This window comes from Hemiscyllium ocellatum, chromosome 2 (assembly GCF_020745735.1).
Source record: "Hemiscyllium ocellatum isolate sHemOce1 chromosome 2, sHemOce1.pat.X.cur, whole genome shotgun sequence".
Lineage (NCBI taxonomy): Eukaryota > Metazoa > Chordata > Chondrichthyes > Orectolobiformes > Hemiscylliidae > Hemiscyllium > Hemiscyllium ocellatum.
This window is the reverse complement of record NC_083402.1, coordinates 61,365,317-61,390,731: the sequence shown is the minus strand read 5'-3', so window position 1 is coordinate 61,390,731 and position 25,415 is coordinate 61,365,317. Positions and strand designations below refer to the sequence as shown.

At 39.9% G+C, this 25,415-nt stretch overlaps 1 protein-coding gene across 6 annotated transcripts in view; it reads right to left on the bottom strand.

Moving 5' to 3' along the window:
* pam (peptidylglycine alpha-amidating monooxygenase) overlaps positions 1-25,415 on the bottom strand; it is a 214,185-nt gene that overhangs the window by 108,962 nt on the left and 79,808 nt on the right. For all 6 annotated transcript variants that reach the window (XM_060837028.1, XM_060837056.1, XM_060837066.1 and 3 more), the window contains exons 4-5: positions 22,577-22,634; positions 205-292 (exon numbers count right to left, since the gene is read on the bottom strand). In XM_060837028.1, coding sequence (XP_060693011.1) covers positions 205-292; positions 22,577-22,634 — 146 coding nt within the window. The remainder of the gene's footprint in view (positions 1-204; positions 293-22,576; positions 22,635-25,415) is intronic.

Below are 25,415 nucleotides of genomic sequence, written 5' to 3'. Positions count from 1 at the left end.
CTTAAACTGAGTAAGCTTTATTTTTGCATTATCAATGCATACATGCATAAATTTGAAAAGAAGTTGGAAAGAACAAACTCATTCAATGAACACTGGATTATTATTATTCCTTAGAGTTTGTATTATAAATGATACATTTGGAAAACAAGCTCCCTTGTTAGCATCTTCAAAAATAATTTTTGAAAAAAAAGTTGAAATCTTTACCAATAGTCTTCATTTGTGGCTGGCTTGCTGCATCCAAACAGTAACATATGGTGAACAGTTTCCATGCTTGCATGAGGTTTAAAATCAACTGCAAAATTGAAGGGAAATCAATTATACTTTGCATATCATTAACTTGTGACATAATTTACACTCACTTGCAGAGTTTGAGTATTATCCAAACAACATGGTTAAAATACACTTGAACTGTTGTCACTTCTTCAAATTAAAGTATACTCTTGGTTTTATGCTATTTTGAAATACGTGTTCTGACTTTAAAATAACTTAACAACAACAATACTAAAACAACTACCATATGACATTTGCACATGTTACCTTAACCATGGTGTAAGTTTCACTCATCAAGATAACCATTGCAACTCCTTAATATAAACCACTGCACTATTAGCAATTTAAGGCAAACATTTTAACCATAGTATGACAATTTCTCGATTTTACAATCAGCATTTGAATATTTGCATTTGTTGTCAATTTTATCAATGTCACTAAATTAGAAAAGAAAGTTCAACATGAAAAAACATTTTTTGCACAACCCCACGCTATACCCACCAAGGAGCCAAAGCACTTTTGCCTGAGGCAGAAGAGCATTGGTTCAAATTTTCCTCCAGGACTTGGGTACAAAAAAAATGGCACTCTAGTACAGTAGAGAGGGTGTACTGAACTGCCGAAAGTGTTGCCTTTGGATGGGATTTTAAATTGACGTACTGCCTTAACGGAGGGATGTTAAAGATTTCATGGTGGTTTTTAGATGATCAGGGGAGCTCTCTCTGGTATCTTGGTCAATTTTTAAGCTTTAAATCAATGCTACTAGAATAAATTGTGTAATTTTCACATTGCTAATCGTGGACATTTGCAGTGCTCAAATTGCCTGCCACAAGAGGGACTTCACTGACTGTACTTTGGTACATCCTGTTTTTGCAAAAGATGTTATGTAAGTACATTCTTTTCAAATTGCTTAATGACCCGTAGTGATTGTAATGAGGTCAGCCAGGTGGACATCATAGAATAAGTTCCCTGCTTGGGGCAGGTAATCTGATCCAATCTAGGACTGCTGGCTGACGGTCAAAAACTGGAGTGTCAAGCAACCTGCCACTCAGTCAGCTCAGAGGAAGCTGGATCAGTGTCAAGGACTTTCAAAGTGTAAATAAAGGGGGACTTGGTGCCGGGATACCAGCTTCTGAAGTCGTTTCAAACCAATCAACTACTACTGAACTGTAGTCAAATCCAGCTGAAGACCTAGAAACACTAATGAATGCTAAAATAATCTACTTTAAATGTAGTTGGCCGAGAGATAAATGCTACCAAGAAGATCAGAATAGTACCACAAGATCTTTTCAGTCCACCAAAGTAGTTTAGTTTCTCATCCAAAAACTGGTACACCTGACAGTATAGCACATTCATTTCTGTGCAGTTCAGGTGCTTTATGCACTATTTCAAAGATTTCTTATCCTTTAATGATTAATATACTAGTGAAGTGTATATTGTACAGTAATGCATAAGCATTTAGCAATTGTTGATTTGAAGTTAAGGCTTTTAAACAAGAGCGATACTATTGCATTGCAGCAATTATTGCCTATGGTCAGGTTATGGTCATTTTTTTGTGCACAAAACACATTGGAGTTGATGGAGAGAACTTATTTCTTCTAAAGCACCTGAACTGCACAGTAATGAATGTGTTATACTGGCAGGTGTACCAGTTTTGGATGAGAAACTAAACTACTTTGGTGGACTGAAAAGATCTTGTGGTACTATTCTGATCTTCTTGGTAGTATTTATCTCTCAGCCAACTGCATTAAAGGGAGGGGGGTGGGAAGGGGGAGGTGTGGGTACAGGTTTTACACCTCTTATAGTTGGTGACAGGATAGCAGCCTCTCCAGTTATTCCAAACCCAACAAGTACTACTGAAGTATAGCCAAATTCAACTGAAGACCCAGAAACATTGATGAAATTAAATGGCAATATCATCTACTTTAATGCAGCTGGTTGAAATATTATTGCTACCAAGATGATCAGAATAGTATCACAAGGTCTTTTCAGTCCACAAAATTAGTTTAATTTTTCATCCAAAAACTGGTACTTTTGACAGTATAGCACTCTCACCAACTCCAATAGGTTTTGTGCACAAAATATAAAATAACCATGCACTGATCACAGGCAATAACTGCTGCAGTGCAATAGTGGAGCTCTTGTTTAATTACACAATCACATAATAATTCAGTACAGGGTGCTGTCAAAAAGTTCAGGGACAACAATCCAGCTAAGCTCCTTTCCTTTACTCTTTCCCTATTGCCTAGAATATTTTTCCCTTCACATATTTATCTATAACTTTTGTAAGATTACTTTTCAATCCATATTCATTACTCTTGCCAAATCCCTGTTACTCATTGCTTTAAAAACGTTTATTCTTGTCCCTCTTTTGGAACTTCAGCTGATCATCTTAAATCTGGTTTTCTCAGTAACTGGGAATAGTTTTCTTCCTTTATTTTTCACAACCCTTCATGTTTTGAAATGTTTTAATAATCTGATCTTAGCTATTTGCATTTCCTCTGAGTTTATCCTCTGCAGTAAATCTCTTCCAAACCCTCTGCAAAGCCTTCACAACCTTCCTGAAGCAGAATACCAGAACTGGACATTATGCTCCATTTGATGCTGAACTACAGTTTGATACACATTTTGGGCTTTGTGCTAACATGCCTTTATAAACTAAATCTATTTAAAATAAATAAGGTAATTTCCAGATGTTCTGATGTTAATCAGCTCAAAAATCAAATTCTCATCACAACTAGGAACAAAATGGTTTGCCTTATACTGGAGACATTAAACATGAAAAAAAAAATTTGTTCTATAAATTTAAAAGGTTTTCCATTTCTCATTTCCCTTCCCAGATAGCATTTTCACATGTGCTTAGGTTGCTACCAGATTGTAAATTGTAGCAAGTAGAAGATAACAGTTGTTTCTTCAATAAACAGATGAATCATCGTATGCGGCCTGTTCCACAAACAATCCCTGTCGTAACCACCAACAGCTGTTCTAATTCAATGTCTGACTGAAAGTCGCAGTAACAGTTGTCCATTTGAGTCAAGACAGTGTCAGAGTCAAAACAGATTGGATGATGATTCTGGTTTCATGGTTAGTGAAAAGGGAAAAGGGCATGGAATGTTTCTTGCACCAAATATTATAAACTGCTTTTCAAGTAAAAGGAAAGTTATAAAAAGTATTTTTGTCAGGAGTTTTACCATGTCTCAAAGACTGCTAGTTTCCACCTATAAAACAACTTCGGTTATCTGAACATCAATTATCCAAATTTCGGACCTTAAGATCCCGTAAAAACGTTATACAAACAAAGTTATCCAAATAAAATACTCCCCACCTGCCTCGTTCAGATAATCAAGGTTATTCTGTACCTAAGACCAAACAGTTGTCTCTGTTGTGGCTGCTTACTGTCATTTGTGTACCATTAAACAATGGGTTGTTATGAATGCAGAATTCACCTATCCAGATCTGCAAGTCAAATGTGAATATCAAATTTATCAATATTTTAAAAATATGCTCAGTTAATTAAAAACAAAATATCACAGATGCTGAAAATCTGAAACATACAGAAAATGCTGGAGAAACTCAATAGGTTTGACAACATCTTAGAATCATAGTATAAGAGGCCCTTCAGCCCATCAAGTACATTTTCAGGTAGTGAATTCCAGACACCTACTACTTTCTTCTAAACCTCCTGCTTTTCACCTAAAAACTATGTTGCCTTGTTATTGACCATTCAACTAAGGGAAACAGCTTTCTATTCATACGACTTTTTTTGTAAATATATTTAATTAGCAAATTTTTTTTAACTTTACAAACACAAAATTATTGAAAAATACAATAACGAAATAAGTATAATAAAAAGACAAAACAAATTACAATACAACTACTATCTACTAACCTACCCTATAATGTAAAACAAACACTAACACTGTGCAAAGCAACATTAAGTAAATAACTAATAGATCAAAAAAAGCAAAAAAAATTCACAAAATACAGAACAGCTATGCTCAGCACAAAGCTCCCAAAGGAACGGGAGCATTATGTATATACCAATCTCAACTCAGAAGACCCCCTCCAGGGCCCAGGGCTTGACAAACCTAACCATCCTGGTTAAACAAACGCCGTAGTTAAGATAACTGACAAATCTATATCCAAATAACTCAAGCAGGGCTGCCAAATCTTATAAAAATGGTCTGTTGTGTGGTGCACCAAGTTTGTAAAAAAGTCCAAGGGAATGTGCTCCACAATTAATTCCTGCCATCCCAGCAAATCCGGCAGGTTCTCAGACACCCAGTTCATCAAAATATTCTTCTGTGCACAGTATGCAAGAATATTAAATAGTCTCTTCCCATGCCCATCTAAAGATGGTAAATTTGGTAGACCTAAGAGGAGAGATATCGGGTCTACTTTGACTTCAGTCTTCAATACCTTCCCTATCTCTCCCGCCACTGCGCTCCAATAAACACGGAGCCTGTGGCATGTCCAGAAACAATGGGTAGGAGTACCTACACTTATTTTACATTTGGGGCACACTGAAGATGCCCCTTTTTTAAACTCCGCCAGATGGTCTAGTGCCAGACGAGCCTGTCCAGAATTTTTATCTGCGTAGCACATGTCCTAATACAGACTGAGATCTTTCGAGCATTCTCCCATATGTTCTCCCATGTTTCAGAAGAGATCTCCATTCCCAGCCCCCTCATAACTGGTTAATATCCTGCCACCCAGCAGGCGATAGAGGGCACTAACGGAAAGGGCGTTTGTGGATCGTAGCAACCACCTCTCTGTATCGGGCTTATAGGGCTTCGTGAGAAGCGTAGTCTTCTTCTGGATGAAATCCCTAACCTGAAAAAAATGGAAAAGATCTCTGCTGGGCAGTCAGTATTTGCAGCTCAGTTGCTCAAAAGATATCATAACCACCCCCTCAAACAAGTCTTCCAAACTCGAAACTGCTCTCGCTGCCCATACTTTGAACCCTGAGCCCATCATCCCTGGTCAGAACCCTAAGTGGCAAAGTCTTGGATAAGCAACCCTCACTCTGACACATCGCCCTCCATACCTTGACTGTACTAATGACAATGGGGTTCCGGCAGTGGTCCATAACTGTCCTCATCTTATCCATGAACATAAGGCTAATAAGAGGGCACATTGCCTGAGGGGAGGCCTCAATATCCAGCCATATTGAGTTTGTTTGCGATTGGGTAGGTAATGATCCAAAGGACAGCAGGGAACACAATTAATATCTCCTGATGTCTGGGAAATCAACTCCTCCTCCTCCTTGAGGCAACTGCAATTTAGTAAGTTTGATGAGGGGCTGCCCTTGATGCCAGAGAAAAGAAGCAAACCATCCCATAAGTTTCTGCAGCGTTGACCTGGGAAACATTATAGGGAGTATACGCATGGGATAAAGCGAACGAGGAAGAACATTCATCTTAATGAGATATTCGGCCCAGCCATGAAATTGGAAGAGCCTCCCATCTCTAGAGATCTCGTCTAATATTGTCGAGCAAGTGAGCAAAGTTAGTCCGAAATAACGAGTCAAACTTGGGGGTAATAAAAATGCCTCGGTATCAGAACCCTGCCCATGACCACTTAAAAGGGAACTTAGAGCCACCTTCAACTTCAGGCACATCCTTAAGGTTCCCCAAAGGCATAGCCTCCGATTTTGCAAAGTTATATCCTGAAACAGCCCCAAAAGCATTGATACATTATATTAAATGTGGTACAGAGGTCATCAGGTTCAATAAAAACAGAGGACATCATCCACAATGTAATCTTGTGTGCACTCGCTCCCACTTCTGGAGCGATTATGCGGACGTTCTGACGAATCGCCACTGCCAGTGGTTCTATCACCAACGTAAATAACAACGGTGAGAGGGGGCAGCTTTGCCGACTACCCCAACCAATCCTAAAATTCCCAGACTTCACCCAGTTGCTGATGACCGTGGCCAGAGAGTGACTATATAAAACCTCCACCTACCTCACAAAGACCCCACCCAACCCAAACTGTTCTAAGACATAAAAGAAAATGGCCATTCCACCCAGACAAATGCTTTCTCTGCATCTAAGGAAATCACCAACCCCTGAATCGATCGTTGCTAACAAACTTGGACCATATTCAGCAACCTTCTAATATTATTAGAGCACCTACGGCCCTTATAAAGCCTGTCTGGTCCTCTTTAACAATATAGGGCAACACCTTTTCCAATCTCAGCGCCAGGATCTTGGACAGAATCTGGAAATCTGAATTTAAGAGAGAGGTGGGCCTATATGAGGCACAATCCTCAGCAACCTTCCCTTTCTTAAGAAGGAAGGAAATATTAGCTTCTCTCAAAAATGGTGGTAAGCATTCATGCATATAGGAGTGATTGTACATCTCCGACATAGGCCCTGATAGAATCCCTATAATCTCCTTATGAAACTCACCCAGGAGACCATCAGGGCCAGGCGCTTTCCCACTCTGAAGTTGCCTAGCTGCCTACTGTATTTCCTGATTTGTCAAGGGGGCATTAAGGAGAGAGGCCTGTTCCAAGGTTACCCCCGGAGGTCCAGGTTCTTAAAAAAAGTCTCCATTTCAGCCCTCCTGTCTTCGCAACCTTTAGAACGATACAACTCAGAGCAAAAGCTCTGAAAAGCCTCATTAATCTTTTTAGCATCATATGTAAGGACTCTGGCACTGTGTCTGGTTGCAGAGATGGATTGGGGAGCACGCTTTTTCCTAGTCAGGAATGCGAAATACTTCCCTGGCCTATCCCCATATTCGAACACTCTGTCTAGCAAAAGCAAGTTCTTTCTTTGCTTTTGTGTCAGTATTGAATTCAAGACAGCCTGGAAAGCCTGATCCACTATAGCTAAGTCACCGAAGGCCGTGCAAAATGGGCTGCCTCAGTGACTTTCAACCGCGTCTCATGTAGTCACTGCTTTTCCTCCTCCTGTCATTTCCAGCTAGCCAAATAGGAAATAGCTAATCCCCTAGCAAAGGCCTTAGCAATCTCCCATAGCATAGTCAGACGACTAGACATGCCCGAGTTGATAGTCAAGAATTCCTGAAACTCCTTCAAAAAGTATTTCACAAATTTGGAATCCAGTGCTGCAAACCTAGCCCTTCACACCTGACCTTAAGCTCCAAATACACCGCCATTTGAGCAAAGATAACTATATTGCCAATTCTACAACCCATAATCAAATCCAGAAGGGCCGAGGGAGCCAGAAAGAGGTCAATCCTCGTGCAACATTTATGTGGGTTTGAAAAAAGGTGAAGTTCCTGCCAGTAGGGTGAAGACATCTCCAAATATCCACCAGCCCCAATTCCTCGCATAAGTCAACCACTTACTTGGCTTGGAAAGAAAATGTTGGGGGCCCACAAGACATCCTGTCCACTGACGGATGCAAAAGACAATTAAAATCCCCCCCCCCACCCCCATAATAATGTGCCGTGTTCCAAAAGCAATCAACTTAGAGAAAACACTAATCAAAAATTTGATGGAATGCGCCAGAGGACAGTAGACATTTAAAATGCCACATTCCTCCCCATGTATCAGGGCTTTAAGTATCACAAACCGTCCCTGCTCATCTTTTACCTGCTCTAATATTGTGAACGGAAGATTTTTCTGAACACGTACCATCACTTCCTTACTTTTAGTAGTAACGGATGAAAAGAATACCCAGTCATAACCTCCCTGTTGTAATTTCAGGTGCTCCCCATCATCAAAATGGGTTTCGAGCAACAAAGTGATATCAACCTTTCCCTCTTAAGGTTAGAAAGCACTTTTTTTCCTTTTAACAGGAAAATGACTTCCATTAATATTCCAGGTGCACCATTTAACAACTCACTTCACCATATCCCCTTGAACCCCACGGAGGGAGAACCCTGCTTACAAAGCACCGAGCACAAGTAAAGAAAGACTCAGAGTCAAAGCACTACGTATACAAAAACTATTCTATCATAACAATAAACAACTATTACTACCAAAGCGCTACAAAAACACAGAACTATAAAACCTTGAATGGAAGACTCTTCCTCCTGCCCGGAGGGGGCATTCACCCTACTCATCCCCCCCTTCACAGCTTCTTCAAACCCAGACTGTGCCCCAGCCTTAGGCCAGAAAAAAAAACAAGATGATCTTAAATGAACAGAAAAAAGACCAAGTCAGGATGAGCACTTCACCCAGCCCTGGCTTCACGTCACCCCTACTTGCGATGAAAAGAGAAACAGAACAAACTTTTCAAAAAGTGAGAAAACAAAGAACATCCACAAAATTTCCCATCAGAACATCCAGTTATTAAAGAAAAGGAACAATTTATTCCAAGGTTTCTCCCCCTTTCCAAAACAGAAATTATTAAGGAGAAAGAAAGGAATTATAAAAAGGAAGGGAAAACATGGGGAAAGAAGGAAAAGAGAACAAACATTAACCATAATCTTCAGGCCAATCTGTCTATTTTCAAGTATCTACAAAGTTTTTAGCTTTATCCGATGAGTCAAATGTATAAACTGAGTCCTCATGGCTGAAAGGGAGCACTATGGGGTATCTCATGGAGTATTGGATGCCCAGGTTCCTCAGCCTCTAACTTCATCGAAGGACTTCCTCTTTTGAATTACAACTGCAGAGAAATCCTGGAAAAACATGATTTTTGATCCCTTGTAAAGCAGTGCCTGTGGATCATTTCCCAATAATCTAGAAGCTTCTACGACATTTTGCTTGTCCTTATACGAGTGAAAGCGCACTAGGACCGGATGGGGGTGCTGCACTAGCCCTGACCTATGTACTGTAACCCGATACTCCATTTCAGTCTGCAACCTGCTGGACTCTCTGAAGGCCCAAAAACCTCTGCAGCCAGCTTACAAAGAAGCTGACTGGCTGCTCACCTTCCCCACCTTCAGGAAGCCCAACAATTCAGAGATTTATCCTCCAACCTCTATTTTCGAGGTCGTCGATATGGTCGCGCAAGACCCGTACCTCTCGCTCCAGCACCTGGATTCGACTGGATAATGAATCCAACATAGCTTCTGAGGCCTTAGTTCAACCCTCTACCTCCTCCAGCCACTCCGAGGCCCTGGATCTCATGCTTCTACAGCATGGATGCGATAGGTTGGACCTGGGCACGAATCGCTCCACGGATCTCCTCAAATGCAGCCCCAACTTTCAAGGTAATTCTCTCCATGACGCAGCCAATTCCTGTGAATTGGTCAGGTCGCCGGGGGGTTCAGGAGAGGCTGCTGCTGCTGCAGTCTCTGGTATGCCTGGTGCTGCAGAGGAATGTCCTCCCTGCTGATATTTGCTTGCTACTTTTCCCTTTGGCATCCTTCCCACTCCTAAATATTAACAAATATTTGTTCTGTAAGGTTTTAAACTAATAATTCCACCACATAAGTTGGCCTGGGATGGCAAAAAACATCAGTATGCCTTGGCTGTTAGGCAGAGCTGTCCACAGCAGTTCTGCAGAATTGCTGGCATCTTGCCAAGTCCTCGCCACTCGATCCTATGTACCTCTATCAGATTTCCCTCAACCTTCTCTGCTCTGAAGACAACCTGAGCTTATCCTGCCTTCTTTCATAGCTAATTGGATCGATCCCAGGTAACAGTGTAGCGAATCCCTTTTCCAACCCCTCCCATGTAATCACGTCTTTGCTATAGTGCATTGACCAGAACTGCCCATCATACTCTACTTATGGCGTAACCAAAGTCCTATACAAACCCAATGTAACTTCTCTACACTCAATAATCCAAAGCTTGACTGATGAAGGCAAGTGTCTTCTATGCCTTATTAACTATCCTATTAGCCAGGACTGCCATCTTCAATGATTTGTGGACAAATATCCCAAAATCTCCCTGTTCCTCAGAACTTCCTAATGCACTGCCATTCATCAGTTACTCCTTTGAATTGTTACTTTATCCAAAGCGCATTAGTTCACACTTACCAGGGTTAAATTTCATCTGCCACTAATCTGCCCACCAGACCAATCCATTTATATCGTCCAGTAAACTAAGATTTTTTCCTCACTGTCAAATCACCCAGCCAATCTCATGTCATTCACAAACTTATCATCCCTGATTCCCCCTTGGACATGTTGCTTGGACATTAGTCTCTAGTCATATGAGGAGCCTTCTACCACGTTGTCCCCTTCCACTAAGCCAATTATGGATCCAACTTGTCAAGTGGATCCCATGTGCTTTGACCTTCTTTAACAAGGTCCCACGTGGGAGTCTGATAAAGGATTTGCTGAAATCCATACATCAGCTGCTCTACCCTCCTCGACACATTTGGTCACCTCTTCAAAACAAAGCCAACCAGATTTGTTTGGCATGACCTTCCTTTGACAAAGTCATGCTGTTGAAAAATACGTTGCTGGAAAGGCGCAGCAGGTCAGGCAGCATCCAAGGAGCAGGAAGATCGACGTTTCGGACGTTTATGATCGAAACATCGATTCTCCTGCTCCTTGGATGCTGCCTGACCTGCTGCGCTTTTCCAGCGACATTTTTCAGCTCTGATCTTCAGCATCTGCAGTCCTTGCTTTCTCAAAGTCATGCTGTTATCCTGATCAAACTTTGCTTTTCTAAACTGAGTTGAATTCTCTGCTTCAGAATTTTCTCCAATGGTTTTTCTATTGTGAGAATGATCATTGGTCTGCAATTCCGTGTTTTATCTTTATTACACTTCATAGCTGCTCTCCAGTCTCTTGCACTTGCCCTGTGGTCAGAAAGGAATCAGGGCCCTGGAGATTTCCTCACTCATCTTCCACAGCAGCCTGGGACACACCTCATTTGGACCCAGAGATTTGTCTACTTTTAAACCTGCTGAAAAGTAATATCTCCACACTCTGCATTGCAATCTGCTCAAGATACTCAGTCCATAATCTTGATTTCTGGACCAATATCCTCCTTTGCCTGAGTAATGACATCTAATTGAGGTAACTGCTAGCTCATAACTTTGAGCACATACTTGTGCATTCACCTTTTGAAAAAGTGACAAATCTCACTACCGGAAGTTGATGTGCGATGATTTACAGAATGCCACAAATGCACTCCCACAGCAATCTTTGTCCACCGTGCATGAGATGGGCTCCAACTTCTACAAGTGAGGATTTTATTTCTAATTAATCATAAGTTTACAACTGCACCTTGACATTTTGTATTTTGTTGACTATAAGTGTAGGGTGGCATGTGCTTTATAACTTGCAAAACATTGAGAGATAAAGGCAGAACAAGACAGCTTTCCCGTTTTGGTAGTTTTCTAACTGTGAAATATTCTGCAGTTCAATGTCCCACATATAAGTCGCAGGGAAGATCCTATACCCTACTGGTGAAGCCTGATTATTAATAGATCTCTATTAAATTTCGATTGATTTTTCTGGATTAACCAGAGTCCAAAGTAGGATTTGTGCATCTGCTATTCTACTGCTTCTAGCTTGAAAACTGCTCCAAAAATGCCTGTAGTTCTTGACTCAAAGATTGCCTCTACTGACTACAAGTTCTAAATTCTGTTTGGGTGCACATTAGCACTGTTGTGCCACAGGGATTAGCTCCAAAGGCTTTTATATTCTTTATAAATGACATTAATGCAGGGCCCAAATGTTTTGTTATTAAATTTGCTGATGACACAACGAAACAGTAGGAAAGTAAGTTGTGAAGAGAGCATTGAGATTGAAAAGGAGTTTAGATACATTAAGAGTGTGTGAATGATTTGGCAAATGGAGAATTATGTAGCAAAGAGTGAAATTGCCCATTTGGCAGGAAAAATAAAAAAAAAATATTCAAATGGCAAGAAATTGCATAGTTCTGAAATACACAGGGATCTGGGAATATCAAATTGTTAGTATGCAGATATAGCAAGTAATTAGGAAAGCTAATAGAATGCTTTTTATTGATATGGGAATTTGGTGTATGTTATTACAAAATGAATTTCAGTCAAAAGTTTATTTCATCCTATTTGAAGCATCTTTAATTAGACACTGCATCTTCGAAAATAAGATTTCCTTTTTATGACTATTTTTATTAACTTCTCTATATTGACTGCTATCTACTACATGTCTGTTCCAAAGTACTTAATTGGTCTTAGATCATCATTTTTAAAAGCCATTATCCATCATGATTAACTTATCTGTTGATTTTTCTGTTGTTGTTGGGTTTAACCTAATACCCTTCTTTGAACAAGCGCGTAATATATTTGTCACTGATTTGGATTTTACTCAGAAAATTTGTAGTAACAGTCCATATTGGATCAGTAATATGAAGTACAAATAACCTTGGTATATCAATACAAATGCAAAATCCTCTTAAAATAAACACACAGTGAAGATTTCTTGGACAAGAATTTTATTATGTGCTGCTTACATGGTTTACCTAATGGAAGTGTTGACTATTTGGCATGAATCTGTCCATGAAGAGCAACATTTATTTGCTAATCAGTTGAGTGCGTAAAGCAAGGATAAGATTCAGACAGTTTAATTTATTGCTTCACTTACTTTCTCTCATGCTCAATTTTTCCTCTGTATAGCATTAGATTCCCTCTCAGCTATTACTGTAGTGACAGTATAACAGGGAAGCAGTCTATGCACGTTTCAGAAGGTCAAATGTATATCATGGTAAACCAACCATCCAGCACTAGGGTATGGCTTGAAGGCAATTTCTGTACTGACAGCACCATTTATATTTAGCATTTTGTAAAATTAAAGCTTCAAATATAAATCACATGACCTTGACGAGTGAACTGTTCACTTTAACAGTGTATAAATGCAAGTCAATCGAAAAGATCACTGCAAAACAGGAGGATGGATGAAACAATATTATTTCCATTCACACTGGATCTGCAGAAGTTAGGAGGTTTATGCAGTTAACATGATGCTACTTTGACATCTTTCAGTTGCTTTAATGAACAAATTCGTTGTCAATGGACTGCAGATATTGTGCATTACTGTATGCTGATTGTAGAAAGTGAAGAATTTACTGTGTTTATTGCAAAGTAAATAAACAGGCTGCTCAATGGAGCAGAATACAGAACATAGCCACAGACAGAAAAACCAACAAAAAATAAAATGTGCGTCAAGGCTTTGCATATGATGCAACAGCAGTTATAAAATGGAAATTTTAATTAGTTCAGTCCTAGTGATTTACAGGAGTTAATATCCAAGCTAGAAGCTTGCAGCCGAATTAAAAACAATTGAGATATAGCAAGTGCAAGGTTGGGCAATTCGGTCTGTTTTAAATATGTAAATAATCTGCAGGAAAAGGACATTCACAATGACCATCCATTATATCTCAATCATAGTAACAGTCCAATTGATAGTTTTCCAAAGTTATTTAATTATTTCTATAAATTATACAGAAAGGTGGAAATTGTGTACACTGCCAGTTTTCAATGATCCAGCAATGTTACTAGATTTTTTTCCCCTCGATATAACACAACAATCAAAATCATAACTATAAACTTAGTAATTTAAGACAGTTAAAAGGTAACTGAATGAGTTAGTCATTTTAAAAATATTGCAGGATTGAGGTATTTTAAAAGGTCTTGGAACGGCACAATAAGGGCTCATGCTGTTAATGCCCAAGAAGCTTTGGTTTATAGCAACACCTTCAGCGATAGGTGATAATTGGAAGACTAATGAACCATCACTGGAACTAAAAGATGCAGGAAGATCAACCCTAAGTACTCTCAAACACCTTGCAGAAATTGATTCAATAACAGTGTTGATAAATGTTTGGATTTAAAAAGAGAAAATAATGTAAAATAAAACTGAATGTGACAAATTTTATGATCAAGCTCTCAGAATTTTAAAACAAAGTGAAATCTTCCTAGTAAATTAATAACTTGTTTACAACTTTGTGAATCTACTAGCTAATTTGTGTATTATTGCACTAAGATATGGAATCTGGAAAGTTTAGTATTTGGTGATCAATTTATATCACATCACGGTTTGATTTGCATAAACTTGCTTTGCTTAAACAACATTGTCTACTCATTAGTTTTTTAAAAACTTGTTGGATTTAATTAGATCCCAGCGTTTGAGTGGCATGGTGGCTCAGTGGTTAATAGTGCTGCCTCACAGTGCCAGAGACCTGGGTTCGATTCCAGCCTTTGGTGACTATCAGGAAGGAATTAACACATTCTCCCCCATGTCTGTTTGGGTTTCTAAAGGACGCACTGATTTCCTCCCACAATCCAAAGGTATGCAGATTAGGTGTACAAAGTTAAAAATCACAACACCAGGTTATAGTCCAACAGGTTTAATTGGAAGCACACTAGCTTTCGGAGCACCGCTCCTTCATCAGGTGGCTCCTTCATCCACCTGATGAAGGCGCAGTTCTTCAAAACTGAGTGTGTTCCCATTTAAACTTGTTGGACTATAACCTGTTGTTGAGAAATTTTTAACTTTGTACACCCCAGTCCAACACCAGCATCTCCAAAGCAGATTAGGTGGATTGACTATGCTAAATTGCCCCATAGTGTCCAGGGTTCATGCATGTTAGGTGGATTAATCATGGTAAATAAGGGATTAAGGGTTTTATGATGGGGAGCTGTGTCTGAGTGGGATGCTGTTTGGAAGATCGGTGCAGATTCAACAGGCGTCTTTGATTCTATTAAAGAGGTGGTTATAGAAATACTGAACAGTTGAAAATTCTATGGCATCTGGAAGGTTGCAAATGCAGCCAGGCTACTTAAGAAGGGAAAGAGAAAATGGGAATTGTAGACCTGGCAGACTGATCTTAGTAGTAGGAAAAGGAGTGGAACTGTATAGGATGAGAAATTGAACACCTAGAAAATAATGGTGTGATTAGGCAGAATTAATATGATTGATGAAAGGGACCTCATGTTTGACAAACCTGTTGGCAGATTTTTGAGATGTTATTGGAGCAGATAAGATTAAATAGATATTGTGTATTTGGATTTTCAGAAAGCTTTCAATATGGTTCTTCTCAAAAGGTTAGTAAACAAAGTTAGAGCATATGAAATGGGGACAATACACTTGCATGGATTGAGGATTGGTCAAAGTAAAGAAAATGAAGTGTAAGGAAAGAAAATTGACTATTCTCATAGTTGACAGGCGGAGACTTGTGGGTGAGCACAAGCATCAGTACTTGGACCCAAGCTGTTCACAATCTATATTAATGACTTTGGGTCCAATTGTAATATTTCAGTTTTGCAAACGACAGAACACCAGTTCAAAACATAAATTAAGGATGATGCAAAGAGGCTTCAAAGGAATTTGGACAGGGGGAGTGAATGGGTGATAATATAACAGATGAAATATAAAAGAGTTTAAGCATGAGGTTACCTACCTAAGCATGAGGTTAAGCATGAGGTAAGAGTATTTCTTAAATTGAGAGAGATTGGAAATTTGGGATGGAAATGGCATGTTCACAGAATCATTATGGTGCAGAAAAAAGCCATTCAGCCCATTGCATCTGCATTGACTCACTATGCATTTTATCTTACTACCTTTTTACCATAACATGTACAGTTAAACAGAAACAATTATCCAATGCCCTTCAGGAAGGGTTCCTGAAGAAGGGCTCATACCCGAAACGTCTATTCTACTGCTCCATGGATGCTGCCTGACCTGCTGCGCTTTTGCAGCAACACATTTTTAGCTCAAAACTTTCCCCAACCAGCAAAACACCCTGCAAGGAACTTATTCAGATACAATCTCCCCTAGAGCTAGTCCCAGTGCCCTCCCTGTTGTGCCAACTTTCCTGTACCACATTCTTTTGTTCTATTAAACGTTTCTGCACTTACTTGCATGTGGCATTGAGAATAATTCAGAGATTACTACTATAGAGGCCCCGTTTGCTATTTTTCTACCTCGCTCCTTAATTTCCAATTGTAGAACCAGATCGTCCATCTCCCCATTTTATTCATACCAACATGCACCGTGACCTCTGGCTGTTTGCTCTTCTTCAGGAGAATTTTCTGGAGCTGGTCTGTGATATCCTTGATTCTAGGAAGGAAACACACCATCCTGTTTTGCTTAGACTGCCTAGTGATCACCCATTCCCTAATTGCCTGTTTGCCCCTAATTTGCAGCATGACGATCTTTCAGAATGTGCTCTCCATGTAGCTTTCTGCCTTGGAAATACAGCTTTGTGACGTTTGCTGCTTTTCAAGCTCCAAAATTTGGAGCTCAAGTGTGTGCAGCTCGTGACACTTCCTGTACGTGGGTTTAGCTGCTTTATGAGAAGTGTCCACAACTCTCCACTTAACAAAAGGCAGAGTTCTGTTAAATTGAGCTGCCCTCCCATACCTCATATGCATTTTATCTTTTGAGACTTTTATTTACTTTAATTTTACTTCTAAACTTTGAAAGCACAGGAGGCATCCATTCAGCCCATGCCCTTGTCAGTCTAAAAGAATCTGAATACATTCATCCTATGTTTCTGTTGCCCATAGCCCTAGAGGTTATGGAAACACAAGTGAATATTTAAATCCTGCTTACTTTACAAGAGTTTCTGATGCAATCAGCCTTTCAGGAAGGGAGTTCCAAACTCTCACCACATGAAGTAAAATAATTTTCTTCAAATCTGTTTGCATTTTAACTCTTATCATAAATTGACATCCTCTGACTGCAGACCCTCTAATGGAGGAAAAAAAATGCTTTCCTATCCATTATATTTATGCCACTCAACCTTATATACCTCAATCAGGTTCCCCTCTCGACCTTAGCTGCTCCAAGGAAACCAACTTCAGCCTATCCAGTCTTACCCCATATTTCAGACCTTTCAGCCAGGCAGCACCCTGCCAAATCTCCTTTCAATGGTTTCTAATGCAATCACATCTTTCTTGTGAAACTGGAACTAGACATTTCTCCATTTTGATCCAAATCTGCATTTCACCCAGTTCCAGAATAACTTCCCTGCTCTTTCATTCTACATCTTGGCTAATGAAGGCAAGAAACCCAAATGCCTTCTTATTCACCTTATCTACCCATCCTACTATCTCCACAGATCTGTTAACATGCATACCAAGATTCCACTTTTGAGCTGGACATTATTTAAATGGGGAAAGACTGCAAAAAGATACATGACACATTTGGGAGTCTTCATCTATGAATCATAAAAAGCCAGTATTTCAGTCCAGTGGATATGAGAGAAGGCAAATGGAATGTTGGCCTTTATTTCAAAGGGAGTATAAAAGTAGGGAGGTTTTGCTAAAAATATACAAGATAGTAGTCAGACCACAGCTGGAACACTCTGAATAGCTTTGGGCCCCCCCTTTCTAAAGGAGATATATACTGGCATTGGAGGCCGTCCAGAGAAAGTTCACTAGGCTGGTAACATGTATGGAGGAATTTACTTATGATAAGAGGTTAATTTTATTAGGCCTGTACTCATTGAAGTTCAGAAGCATGAAAGGAGATCTTATTGAAACATAAAAGACTTTTTAGTGACCAGACAGGATTGATGCAGAAAAGTTTAGACCAGAAGGCATAATCTCAGAGTAAGGGTCATCCAATTAAGACAAAGATGAGGAATTTCTTCTGAGTGTAGAAACTGTGGAATTCTATAATGCAGAGGTTGTCAAGGTGGATTGTTAAGTATAAAAATCTAACTCCACCTTGAATAATCAGTAAGGGAAACGTGGGTCATAAGAAAAAGACAAGAAAATGGAGTTGACCACAATGAATGGCAGAGCTGACCCAATGGTTCTGAATGGGTTACTTGTGGTCCTAGATCTTATTGCCTTCATACTTTCCAGGGTCCTACCATACACAGTGTAAACCCTTTCCTGGTTACACCTCCCTAGATTTAAAGACAGAGTTAAGAAGAGCAAAGAGAGGACACAAGCAGTCTTTAAAAAATAGAGTAAAGGAGAACCCAAAAGCTTTCTATAGGTAAGTGAGAAATAAAAGGATGACTAGGGTAGGAATAGGGCAAGTGAAAGACAGAAGTGGGAAGTTGAGTGTGGACATTTCTCATCGGTTTTGACTCAGAAAAAGGGGAATATTGTAGGAGAAGAATGAGGTAGGAGATATTAGACTAGAAAGGATTGAGTTTAGTTACGAAGAGATGTTATCAATTCTAGAAGGAGTGAAAGTAGACAATTTGCCTAGGCCGGATGGGATTTATCCAAGGATTCTCTGTGAAGCTTGGGAGGAGATAGCAGAGCCTTTGGCTTTGATATTTGAGTCACCATTGTCTACAGGTTTAGAACCAGAGGATTGGAGGATTGCAAAAGGTGTGCCCTTGTTCAAGGGCAGTAGAGATGACCCAGGTAATTATAGACCAGTGAGCCTTACTTCCGTTGTAGGAAAAGGTTTTAGAAAGGATTATAAGAGATAAGATTTGTAAACATCAAGCAAGCAACAATTTGATTTCAGATAGTCAACATGTTGCATCAAGGGCACGTCATGTCTCACAAACCTCTGGAGTTTTTTGAGAAGATGACCAAGCATGTAGATGAGGGTAAGGCAGTTGACGTGGTATATATGGACTTCAGTGAAGCCTTTGATAAGGTTCCACATGGTCAGTTGTTGGAGAAAATGCAGAGGTATGGGATTGAGGGCGATTTAGCAATTTGGATTAGAAGCTGCCTTTCTGAAAGAAGGCAGCGAGTAGTGGTTGATGAAAATAGTTAGCCTGAAGTTCGGTTACTAGTGCCGTGCCACAAGGATATGTTTCGATACCACTGTTTGACATTTTTATAAAGGACTTAAACGCAGGCATAGGTGGATGGATTAGTAAACTTGCAGATGACACTAAAGTCGGTGGAGTAGTGGACAGTTTGGAAAAATGTTACAGGTTGCAGGGGGAACTTGGATAAACTGCAGATTTGGGCTGAGGGGTGGCAAATGGAGTTCACTGCAGCTAAAATGTGAGGTGATGCACTTTGGGAAGAACAACAGGAAGGCAGAATACTGGATCAAATGGCAAGATTCTTGGTCATGTCGATGTGCAGAGGGATCTTGGAGTCCTTGTACATAGATCCCTGAAAATTGCCACCCAAGTGGATAGAGCTGTTAAGGCGGCATACGGTGTGTTAGGTTTCAATGGTAGAGGATTGAGTTCCGGAGCCGCAATCTCATGCAGCAACTATACAAAAAGTCAGTGCAGCTACACTTGGAATATTGTGTACAGTTCTGGTCACCATATTGCGGGAAGGACGTGGAAGCATTGGAAAAGGTGCAGAGAAGATTTACCAGGATGTTGCTTGGTCTGGAGGGTAGGTCTAATGAGGAAAGGCTGAGACATTTAGGTCTGTTCTCATTGGAAAGAAGGAGGCTAAGAGGGAATTCGATAGAGGCATATAAGATGATCAGAGGATTAGGTAGGGTAGACAGTGAAAGTCTTTTTGCCTAGAATGATGACGCCAGCCTGTACGAGGGGCCATAATGACAAATTGAGGGTGATAGATTTAAGACAGATGTCAGAAGTGGGTTCTTCACTCAGTGTTAAGGGTGTGGAATTTCCTACCTGCCAATGTAGTTAACTCAGTCACATTAGGGAGATTTAAACAATCCTTGGATAAACACATGGATGACGACAGGGTAGTGTAGGGGGACGAGCTGAGAATAGTTAGCAGGTCAGCACAACATCGAGGGCCGAAGGGCCTACTCTGCGCTGTATTGTTCGATGATCTGGATGAAGGAATAGAAGGTATTCTGGCTAAGTTTATACTTGATACAAAGACAGATGGAGCAGCAGGTAGTACTGAGGCGGTGGGGAGGCTACAAAAAGGTTTAGACAGGTTAGGAGTGGGCAAAGAGGCAGATGAAAAACTATGTGCACTTTGGTCAAAAGAATAACGGCATGGACTATTTTCTAAATGGGGAGAAAATCCAGAAGTCTGAAGTGCAAAGGGAACTTGCGAGTCCTAGTCCAGGTTTCTCTTAAGGCAAACCTGTAGGTTGAGTCAGTAGTTAGGAAGGCAAATACAATGTTGGCATTCATCTCAAGAGGATTATATTATAAAACCAGGGATGTACTTCTGAGGGTTTAAAAGGTTCTGGTCAGACACATTTAGAGTACTGTGAGCAAGTTTGGGACCCATACCTCAGGAAAGATGCCTTGGCCCTGGAGTGAGTCCAGGGGAGGTTCGTGAGAATGATCCCAGGAATGAAAGGTTTAATATAGGAGGAAGGTTTGAGGACTGTGGGACTATACTCGATGGAGTTTAGAAGGATGAGAGGAATCCGATTGAAACTTATACAATATTAGAAAGAATGGACATTGGAAAGATTGGCAGGAGATGAGGACCCGAGGACACAGCCTCAGAGTGCAGGGAAGACTTTTTAAGAATGAAGTAAGGAGAAACTTCTTCAGCTACAGAGTGTGGTGAATCTGAGAGATTCATTGCCACAGAACGCTGGGGAGGCCAGGACATTGAGTATACTTAAAACAGAGATAAATATGTTCTTGATTGCCAAGGAGATCACAGGCTATAGAAAGGTTTCTCAACCACATTTTCCCACTTTCTAAGAGCTATGATTGAATGGCAGAGCAGACTCAATGAGCTGTAAGGCCCAATTTCTGCTCTGGCGCCTTATGGTCGTAATTTAGAAGTTTACACAATCTAATTAGAATTTCCTAAGTTCTTGAAAAGCTCAAGGATGTTACATAACCTCAAAATAAGAGGCATGCTACTTAGGACTGAGGTGAGGAAAAATTTATTCACTCAGAAGGTTGCGGATCTTTAGAATTTTCTAGCTTGGAGGGTTCAGGACCTTTAGTATGCTCAAAACAGGGGTCAGCAAATTAGTGACTACTAATGGCACCAAGTAGTGGGGGGAATAGTACATTAAGGTAAACAGTTAAATTATCACAATGGAAGAGGAGGCTCAAAAGGCTTGAATACCCTATTCCTGCTCCTATATTTCGATCATTTTTGAATGCAATTGCAAATCCAGGGCAGTATTGTCAGATTGTCTGCATTGTCTATAATATAGCATTCAGAGTACCCAAGGAACCTTTTAAAAACAGTACAAGTGACAGTTTCTCTGATCTTCTATACATTCCAATTAAACTTCCAAAAATACAGGAAAGTGTGGACAAGGGTATAATCTCAACTGAATAATTTCTCTGGATAGAACATAGAACATAACAAGCGCAGTACAGACCCTTTGGCCCTCAATGTTGCGTCAACCTGTGAAAATAATGACACCCATTTAACCTACACTGTTCCATTATTATGCCTATGTATATCCAATACCCATTTAAATGCCCTTAATGTTGGACAGACAGGCTATTCCATGCCCCTCATGTTAGCCTTCACCATCTGAGGAAAATAAGCTCTCACTGTCCACCCTATCTAATCCTGTGATTACCTTATACATCTCAATTAAGTCACCTCTCAACCTTCTTCTCTCCAATGAAAACAGCCCCAGTTCCCTCAGCCTTCCCTTGTAAGACTTCCCTTCCATATCAGGCAACATCCTATAAATCTCCTTTGATCCCTTTCCAAAGCTTCCACATCCTTTCTATAATGCGATGATCAGAACTGCACGCAATACTCCAAGTGCGGCTTTGCCAGTGTCTTGTACAGATGGAGCATGACCTTGTGACTCAAACTCAACACACCACATGCCTTCTTAACAATCCTTTCAACCTGGGTGTCAACTTTTCAGGATTTATGCACCTGGACACAGATCGCTGTTCATCTACACTGCCAAGAATTTCACGATTAGCCCAATACTCTGTATTCCTGTTATTTCTTCTGAAATGTACAACCTCACACTTTGCAGTATTAAACTCCATTTGCTCTTCTCAACCTAGCTCTGCATCTTATCTATGTCCCTTTGTAACCCATAATATCCTTTGGTACTATCCTCAACTCTGCCTAGCTTGGTGTTATCCGCAAATATACTAACCCATCATTCTACGCCCACATCCAGATCATTTATAATGATTTGATAAAAATTACCAAGAAAACTTGGGACATTTGTCAAGCCTTTTTGTCTAGACATAGATTTATTTTTAAAGTTATTTTTAAAACAGAGCTTGATATGTTCAAACCGTTACATATATATTAGTCAAATAAAGAACATTTTGAACACACAAAGTTGAAGGCCTTATTTATTGTACTTTTCTTTCCCTTTGAACATTGGTTAATTCATCAGAACATTTTTTTTGCATTTAAAGCAAAACCCAGCAATTTAGGACTTCAAATGTAATTGGCTAATAATGGAACATCCTATATTTACACTGTCTACATAACACAAACATTTGGACCAACCTACCTATGTCAAATTATATACACCCCATGACCTTGTCTTGATGAAAGATTCCAGGGACATTGGAATTTGCGTATTTTTCAATAAGAAAATACTACAGGAGAACATATTCTGCACAAAAATGAAGATGCTTCATCGTTGCTCATCATGAACACTCACCTATATAGGACTTCTGACCAGATGGCACTGGAACAAACGTGCAAAAGTAGCTATCCGACTGTAAAAAGCCAAAAATAAATTTCTTTAGAACTCTTTAATGACAATTTAAAATTCAGCCATTTTTATAACCAGGATTGAAACAAATTCTGTTTCAAATTAAATAGATTAACTGCTGTGAAAATGGAATTAATACCTGAAGTTAGAGTTTTTTTTAAAATTATAAGAACATTTTAAATTAGTGCACCTATGTGCTGAGACAGCTAACACATGGTCCAAAACAATGAATTTTGAAAACCCAACTACCATTGTAGGTAATCACTATATTCAAAGAGGACCACAGGGCTGTGCTCTCATTAGAGAGAAGCAACTTGTGGTTTAGCCAGAAGCTCACCAAACCTCAGGTGAGCAGAGTTTGAAAAGGAGAGTACTTCAAGGAGGAAATAGAACCCATGCTACTGGTGCCACTTTGGATCGCAAACCAACCATCCAAACTGAGCCAACTGACTACTTTAATGCAGAACAGATCTACCAATAGATTATCAGCAAGGTGTGGTAACTGTTGCATTGGCCCACATCCATGTAAAGAACTACCAAAGCTGCATTTAAACTTCTTAGCCTGCAAGTAAATCAAAACTTGAGAAGAAAAAAAACTATTAATATGTCATCCTAGCAGAGCTTCACACTCAGCAGTTAAGTTTCCGAAGCACAGACATCAGTTACTTTCCCCTGATCTGACCTGGGTGCATCTGTGTCAGATCAGCATAGATGGATTTTGACGATTTGCATTGGATAGGTGTGTGATGTTGAATCACAAAATTATTGACAGTAAATGTGATGCTGACAACAGAATTATGGCCTCCGGTAGACAAACACTTGCCAAGAACCTCCAAATATAAATGTATCTCCTGTCCCTTAATCTCAACTAGCTGGGGTTTTATAGCTTCAGGTGATACAATCCGATTGCAACCATTTTGTCAGCAGAGGATCACCATAAAGCTACAAGGAAATAATCTAGTGCAGTTTTATTACAAGGAAGGAAATCTCCCTCTACCTTACCCCAGTATGAGATTGCAGTCATCCTGCTTGTATAAATAGTGACTTTCAGTGTTGTAACTCTTTAGCTAAGTGTTTCCACTTTATTTATTAGTGCACTATGACGACAAAAAATGAAATTAAATACAAATATAAATATTGAAAACAAACAATGAATTGAAAATCCCTTTGACAGAATTGCAATCACACCTAGACATTAAATCACTGCTTTCTCCTTACAATAAACCCCATACTTATCAGGACAATTTGCCCTGTCTACCTCCAATTACCCATGATGAATAAAGTGTCTCAAAAGTTTGAGAAACAGATTAAGGTAGCTGTTTCACACTTCCACTATGCATTAGTGATACGAGTGGTATTTACCACAAACAGGATGCTGCCATCAAGCCAAAACATGTTCTGCCTAGGTCACAAATGGGTAATAATGGTATATCAAATTCAGTGCAGGTGTGATATCATGTTTGATGGCCATACATCCAAAGATTGATGAATGATGTCAAACAGCATGTACCTGTGGCTGTTTGCAACCAGCCTGTACTTACAAAATCTGCCTTATAGATGCAATTCTATAACTGAAAACTACTGGAGCGTTTCAGTTCTGAAAAAAAAAAGGCTGAATTGGTTAGGGGTTTTTTTCGCAACAGAGAAGAATGAGTGGGGGCTTGATTCAGAGCTGCAAACTTATGAGATGCATAGAGTGGGTAGGAATGGACTTTTTCCCTAACAGAGGGATCAATTACCAGTGAGCATAAACTATAAATATTTGTCTCACGTTTGTAATGTCTCTGTCAGAAGAATCAAGAAGCTTGACACCACCCTGGACAACAATCCACCCCACTGCCATCACCTTGAAAATGCACATTCTTTAGCACCGATGCACATTGGCAACAGTGTGTACCATCTCCAAGATGCATGCAGTAACTCACCTAAGCCTCTTCGACAGTACCTTCCAAACCTAAAACCTGTACCATGGTCCCCTCCAAACCACCTGACTTGAAACTATGTCCCCGTTCATTCAATGTTACTGGAGCAAAATCCTGGAACTCCTTTCCTAACAGCAATGTAGATATTGCGACAGTGAGAAATGCAGCAGTTTAAGGTGGTTGCTCTCACTACTAACTTCTTCAGGGCAAAAGAACAAAGTTTTTCCAATCTCTCCTCATAGCTAATATCATCCAAACCAGCTACATACATACTTTAGCTTCAAGAATAAACCAGAAGCTAGGAATAACAGCTAGCAACTCACCACATAACTCCCCAAAGACGATCTTCCATCTACAAGGCACAAGTCAGTGTGTTGGAATATTCCTCTCTTTTCTGGATGTGTGCAGCTCCAGCAACACTGAAAAAGCTTGACACCATCCAGACAAAACAGTCCATTTGACTGGCATCACATTCACAACAAACATTCACTCCTCCACTATCAATTCTCAGTGTAGGCAATGTGCATCATGACAAGATGTACTACAAAAATCTACCAAGGCTCCTTGGAAAGTACTTTACATAACCATAACCACGACCATGAAAGAGGACAAGGGCAGGAATATAAAGAAAAACCATCACCTGCAAGTTTTCCTCTAAGACCCACACCATCCTGTCTTAGAAATAAACCACTGTTACTTCAATGATGTTGTTCCAGAATTCCCAAAATCTCTTCCTGATGGCATTGTGGGTATACATCCATCAAATGGACTACAGTGAATCAAGAAACCAGTTCACCACCATCTTATGTGTATTTAGGATGTGTATAAAAATTGCAGACCCAGCCAGTGAAATCACTTAGGGT